Genomic DNA, 7,500 nt, shown 5'->3' on the forward strand with positions numbered 1-7,500 from the left:
AAAAAGCTTTGTTTAAATGCGCAGACTCTCGTTATTTATTTTTTCTTCAGGGGGATCTGGTTCATTCTCAATTGCTGGGCATAAATGGAGTAGAAACGCAGAAGCCCGAAAAGAAGACCAAAAATAAAACAAAGCTCCCTCTATGGAGGTAATGATGGTATAAATATCTCCAGGAAAATGTGACTTTCCGCTTTCTTTCTTTAAAGAAGTGCTACTGTAAATGAGTTTGGAAACAGTCTCCCTTTGGATCCGGCCCACCAGGAATGAGTAATGAGACAAAGAAAACAAACATTGCAATCGAGGCGTGAGATTTCCAAGCGCTGATAACACCAGCATCCCACAATATCATGTCATCCTGACAGGGCGCTGGATGATAGATGGCCCTCCCATTAATAAATCTGTACTTGTCACCGTAGCGTGGCAATGATGATGATGAGTTGAGAATAACTGGGGCTGGCTGACCTGACAGGTCCTGTTTCGCTCGTGAGGAGAATTTTGTGCGTAAGCTTTTTTGACATCGCCAACCACTCACTCGCCTTTCCTCATGCACGGCAGCGTTCCCGAGTGTGAATCAAAGTGTTTACTTTGGCATGCTGGGGTACTTGAGATGCTTGCAAGATCCTTTACAGTGTTTCGATTGAATGAGTGCCATTAGGACGAAAGACAACTGTATGTATTCAGTATGTATGCACTATGTTATACCCCCACCCAGTCTGTCAGATGTTCACACAAGCTAAATATATACTATACTGTACGTACATGGAGGAAACATATGTGGGGAGACTGGTATGCATCATCTCAGCAACACATTTGTGCCTGTAAAGACTTGTCACCTTCCCCTGAAAGCGGTCTCTCTTTCTCACACCCATACCAGTTTTAAACAGCTGCTTGCATTTGTTCTTATTTCAGGCACAAGCTCCGTTCACTTTGAGAAATTGCGCCTCACTCCAAACTTCATTAGTGCTTCACAGAGGGAGTGTGAAGGCCCTGTAGTCGTTTGTTCTGTCCTCTGGCTATAGGATAGGATGTCACAGTGGATCTTCGACAGTGCTCCACAAAGAATGGGATTAAATTACACTGCCTCGTTTTTTCTCTCTCCTTTCTTCCTCTCTGTCTCTTTTTTCCCCCCTCTTCTTCTCCTTTGCTGTTTTTTTTAACACAGCAGGGAGAATGGAGAGGCGTTTGAGCTTTTAATGAAGCCCAAGACAAAAGGGCTCCTCTTCTTCTTTCCTGTCCTTCGCCCCTCAAAAGCGGCGCATGCTCAGCTGAATAGACCGAGCGTGAGATGACACGGCCTTGGCCACCAGTGCTCCAGTGAGCAGGAGAATGCTCAGCCGAGCCGCCGGCCGTGCCACTCAATTGGAATCATCTCCTGTTATTACGCCTTAGGAGTAACCCTCCACCCACCACCCCCAACTACCAATCCCCAACCCCCCTCACATCCCATCCATCTCCATCACCATCACCATCACCATCACCCACCATCTATTCAGCCCCAACATCATCGTCTGACTCCAGCATCGCCTCAGCTTTGAGGAGAGAGAGAGAGACGACTCTGTTGCTATAAACTAGGGCAGTGGTTCCCAAACTTTGCCTGTGGGGACCCCCTTTTGGATCCCCTCCCGACCTCCCATTTTCCAAATGCAAAAACATATTTTTACTGAACTCTAATGTAAATCACAAGAATGGTAATACATGTATGACCCATTGCAGTGAATATGGTTGCTAAAATGTATGGAAGGGGTTATAAAAGCATATACGTAATTCATTCAAGGTGTTATGCAAACAGTCCCTTCTGCTTGCGAGCCTCCTGCAGTACCTCTGCGGCCCCCTTACTGGGCGAATAGACCGGCCGGGATGAGCTGAAGTCACAGAGAATCGCTAGGTAGTGTAGCGAGAGCCATATCAGCAATAGAAGACACAGTATGTCCGTTAAAAGCAGAATGCAAGCATTCCAGCATTCCCATTGGTTGCGGCGGCTGTCGCCGAACCACATCATAGCTCATCTGCATAATATTGACTGGAGTTCAACTAACTGTCGCTTCTGCTCTAGTCGCGCAAATCGCTTTTGTCTCTTCTGCGTCCCGTGACTCAATACAAAGTCAATTACTTCCATCGTGGGATTCGCCCATGTCACGCTTGGTCTATTCGTGCCTTTGGGGGTCCCGACCCCCCCCAGGTTGGGAACCACTGAACTAGGGCATGCAAGGGGGAGAAGTAAGGATGCGAGGATGCTGGAATGTAGTTCAGTTCAGGGAGGAGTGTTGTTCTCTAAAGCGCTGCACTTGAGTGGAGTCGGACAAGCAGAAAAAGTCCTCCACTGTGCCGAGGACGAGGACGGATGAAGGTAAGTAAGTAAGTGAAATAAAGAGAGAGAAAGAGAGAGCGAGAGAGAGAGCGCCAGTGTGCAGGGCGGCGATGTGATGCAAGGCAGGCGGGCAGGGCCTGATTCATTGTGACATTGTGTGCTCCTGGCAGGGCAGAGAGCCATGCGACTGGGCAGGATGCTGGGTGGAGGGGGCGGAGGGGGCGGCGGAGAGAAGGGGGCCTCCTCATGGCGAGGAGACTTAGACCGGTAGAGACAGGCCCATCACCGAACATCACAACAAGGCAAACACATGCGCGCGCAATTACCATCAAAGCACACAACTCGCTCACTCACTGGCTCACTCTGTGCTGAGCCAGGGCCGCTGACAGCATAGGCCAGGCCCGGGATAATATCAACTTGAAAGGGCCTCCTCCCAATATATACAGTGTAATTAGGACCCAATTCTGGGCCCCCCTCTCTCCCTGGGCTCGGGACAACTGACCCCTTTGTCCACCCCCCCTGTCAGCTTCTATGGCTGAGCTTGCTCGCGCAGGCCTGCGCAAGGGAGGGTCCCCTTTGATTTCAGGCTTCACCCAGACTGAACTGGGGAGACGCTCACTGAAGAAGTAATCTTAAAAGCAGCGGCTGAGCAGAGATTCGGAAAGGGGGGCGGGGGGTGTTGGGGGCGCTCCCGATTATTCAGGGAAGCAAAAGCCCTCATCATCTCACTCTCTCCCTCCACTCATGCCTCTCTGTTGCACTCTCTCTCTCTCTCTGTCTCCCTAACACACACAAACACATGTACGCACGCACGCACACACACACTCACACACGCGCATGCACACACACATACACACATTGTCTCTCTCTTTCTCTCTCTCTCACACACAGTCAGGCACACACAGGCACACAAACCCACACACGAACACAAACACAAAAACAATCTCTATCTCTCTCTCTCTCTCACACACACACAAACACACTCTCACACCCACACACACACAGTCTCCTCACTCATTTTCTCTTTTTCTATTTCTTCCCCTAGTGTCTGAGTGAAAGAGAAAGAGGGAGAGAGGAAAAGAGGGAGAGAGGGAGAGAGTAAGAGAGGGGAATATAAGAGTGAGCTGAGCTGCTGTAGTGTTCCAATCTCCTTGGAACCTCTTCAGCTCCGGAACGCTGCTGTTGCCACGTCGATAACAATAGACAAATTGCACATGGCAGGAGGGGAAACAACAGGGCCAGTTGGGACACCTCGAGTCAACTCCAACACACACACACACACACACACACACACACACACACACACACACACACACACACACACACACACACACACACACACACACACACACACACACGCGCGCGCGCGCATGCACACACACGTAAATGTACACCCACCCGCACTAAAATATGTGCACATAAACTCATGCACATTCACATCCAGACACACAGACACACACGCAAACACTCGTGGGCGTACGCATGCACATGCACACGCACACGTGCACACACATACATATAAGTAAATGTACACGCATTCACACTAAAGTATGTACATATACACTCAGGCACATTCACATCCAGACACCCAGACACACACGGAAACACTCGCGAGCATACACACACACACACACACACACACACACACACACACACACACACACACACACACACACACACACACACACACACACACACACACACACACACACACACACACACACACACACACACACACACACACACACACACACACACACACTACACTACAATGGAACAATGTCTGAGTTTTCTCCAGTGCTCGTGGGCTGGCATCATGCTGGCACAGGTGGGGGACTGGGAGCTGAGGTGGAGGATGAGGTGACTCTTTTTTGGCTCATTTTGGAGCCCGAGACAGAGACGGAACTCACTGCAGCAGTTCTCATTCTGTTTGGCACCACCAAAGTCACAGGCTGACACCCCCCCCCCCCCAAAAAACAAAACAAAACAAAAAAAGAGAGAAATGAACGGACAAAAAAAGAAAAAGAAAAATATCCAACGAAATCAGAGGAGACAAAGCAGGCTCCCTCGCAGACGTCTTGTCTCATTCCGTCTCGCTCCGAGTCCCCAGCGCTCCGTCTGTTCCAGCACTGCTCCGGAACCTTCTCTCAATTACGGCCCGCTGGCAGCAGTGGCAGAAGTGGACTGGCCATCTGGCATAGCGGGCATTTCCTGGTGGGCCACGCATCCTCGTGGGCCCCTATTTCCAGAAACCAGTGAGTCAGTTCTGCGCTGCTACATTTCTGAAAATAGGGGCTCATGAGGGTGCGGGGCCCACAGGTGAGTCAGTTCTGTGCAGCTACGTACATTTCTGAAAATAGGGGGCCCATGAGGGCGCCGGGCCCACCGGCGAGTCAGTTCTGCGCTGCTTATCATGAGGAGCCCTCATTAAGCCAAAAGTGCCCTGGCCCTATTTCTCCCTCAGTCCAGCCCTGGCGCAGTGGGAAATCTCCACCGGCCTGGGCTCTCTGCCACCCGATGCCATTCATCTTAAATTAAATGGCTTAATCAATGCCAAGACCAGAGTGGAAAAACACTGCGCTACAGTAAGTAATTACCTTCTCCCCAGCGCAGCCCAGCGCAGCACAGCACAGCCCAGCGCAACACACAGCACAGTGCTACAGCACACCAGACCTGGAAACTCAAGGGGGTGTTTGAGTTCTGCTCTAATTGCGTGTGATTGTAATTGTGATTGTGACTGTGTGTGTGTGTGTGTGCGTGTGTGTGTGTGCGTCTGTTTCACTCTTTCAGGGTGGATGTGTCCAAATTCATCCCCACACACCTGTGCTTCAAATGTTCACAGACTTGAAGACACACACGCACGCACACACAAACACAAACACATATACGCACACACAAAAAAGAAAGCACAGAAGAATATCCAAAATGTTGTAGTGCTGCACACCACGTTGTGTACCTTTTGTACCTCTCTATTCTTCTTTCTCTCTCCCTCTCTCTCTCTCTCTCAGCGTTCCTCCTTTACACACAAACACCACAAAGAACTGAAAAATAGCAAACAAAAGTTTCTGTGCTGTGCTCCACTTTGCATCATGTACCTTTCCCTCTCGTTTTCTTTCTTTCTTTCTTCCTTCCTCTCGCTCTGCTTCACTCCTTCACAAACACAAAACACACAAAAAAAAATCCCACAGAAAAATATCAAACAAGTTTTTTTGTCTTCCACACACCACGTCATGTAACTTTCTCTCTCTCTCTCTCTCTCTCTCTGTCTCTCTCTCTCTCTCTCTCTCTCTCTCTCTCTCTCTCTCTCTGTCTCTCCCTCACACTCAAACAACACAAAAAGGCGCAGAAAAATAGCAAAAATAAAACTTTTGTTGTACTGCTGCAGCACACCATTTCTTCCAGCGAAACCATCTGTTTGTCAGGCCTGGACGTGGGCTTGCTATGAAACATTTCTACACAGTCCAGACATGTGGCACATCACATGACACGCTGCATGAGTGAAAACAGAACACACAAAAACACACAAAAACTGCCAGAGTGTGTTTTGAAAAACCTCCAGTCTCTGTGCGGCTTGGTCTGTCGTTCTGTCCTATCTCTCAGACATTATGGAGCAGCAAGAGAGACAGTTTGAAGACAAGGCTGCACCTTCTGACATGGAGCGCGGCCACACTTCAGTGTTACGCCAATGACTAGTCCAATTTTGTGTCCGTGGTCTGGGCAAGATACACAAGCTACACACAGAAACACACACACACACGGCTAACAGCTGGACAGCCGAACACACGTATTCACGCACGCACGCCCACACACACACACACACACACACACACACACACACACACACACACACACACACACACACACACACACACACACACACACACACACACACACACACACACACACACACACACACACACACACACACACACACACACACACACGTGGTTAACAGCGGCATCACTCATGGTGACCGCATCTGCTTATGTGCTCTGGTGATGAAACTAGTGAAGTAAATAAACCAATTTGAAACTCGCAAAGCAAAACAAGCTGGAAAACTGAAAAACTGAAAAAAAAACCTACAGAAAACAGCAATAGGGCTCAACACATGCTGCACAAGTGACACAAAACAGAAACAGACACAAAACGCAGCACAATAACAACACAACATCACCACAGGACAGTCTGAAACAGAACAGTCTATTCATGTGAATAGTCTGAGTTTTTTTTTTTTTTTTTTTTTTAAAGATGGAGTACAAAAGGGGGTCCTCAACAGCAACACTCAAGGGTCCTCCTTCCCATTTGCTGCACATTACCGTGCAATAGGGCACTTACCTTGTTTTCGCATGATTAAAGGAGGGGAAAGGGAAGGATGTTGCCATTTACAAGGCATCTGAGCCCAGGTCTATTTTGATAATTCCCCAGTGTCTGTCTTTTTTGCATCAAGCTAAACATAGCCGTAAGCAGCAGCAGGGAAGCAGACAGGGGAGGGGGAGCAAAGGGGTCAGTTGTCCCGGGCCCAGGGAGAGCAGGCCCGGATTTGGGTCCTCATTACCTTGTACTATGTATTGGGTTTGGGGCCCTTACAAATGTATTTGTCCCGGGCCCAGTCTAAGCTGTCAGCGGCCCTGAGCAGCAGCAGCAGCAGCAGCAGCAGCAGCAGCATTAGCACACTGTGGTTCTGGCTGCTCTTGACTGACTCAAAAAAAAAAAAAGTTCCACGTTTGATTTCACAAGGGACCAACAGAGGTGAAAGGAGGGAGGGAGAGAAAGAGGGGGAGAGAGAAGCGCGGGAGACAGGGTGAAATAAATACATGCAAGATGGAGACACTTTGCCTGATTTTGGGGAAAAGGGGGGAGGGGGTCGTCTATCAAAAATGCATGTTTACCTACACGCATGGACACGCAAACGCACACGCACACACAGACAGACACACAGACAGACAGACACACACAAACACACACAAATAAGGAGATGCAAGGAAGAGCTGTACTCACATCGGAGTTGAAGCGGAGCTGACAGATGTTGCATGAAATCACTTGCTTCTTCTTGGGCGGGATGGAGACTCCGAATGTGTGGTTGATAACAGCTTTCTGGACCGGGTCCATCTGGAGAGAGAGAGGGGGCACAAGGACACACTTAGACACTATCCAGAGAGTAAGAGAGAGACTGAGTTTTGCAGGGATTGATA

At 49.1% G+C, this 7,500-nt stretch overlaps 1 protein-coding gene across 2 annotated transcripts in view; it reads right to left on the minus strand.

Annotated features, from left to right (window-relative positions):
* Positions 1-7,500, minus strand: part of znf385b (zinc finger protein 385B) — a 203,591-nt gene that overhangs the window by 26,380 nt on the left and 169,711 nt on the right. For both annotated transcript variants that reach the window (XM_063213247.1, XM_063213246.1), the window contains exon 4: positions 7,307-7,417. In XM_063213247.1, coding sequence (XP_063069317.1) covers positions 7,307-7,417 — 111 coding nt within the window. The remainder of the gene's footprint in view (positions 1-7,306; positions 7,418-7,500) is intronic.

This window comes from Engraulis encrasicolus, chromosome 13 (assembly GCF_034702125.1).
Source record: "Engraulis encrasicolus isolate BLACKSEA-1 chromosome 13, IST_EnEncr_1.0, whole genome shotgun sequence".
Classification (NCBI taxonomy): domain Eukaryota; kingdom Metazoa; phylum Chordata; class Actinopteri; order Clupeiformes; family Engraulidae; genus Engraulis; species Engraulis encrasicolus.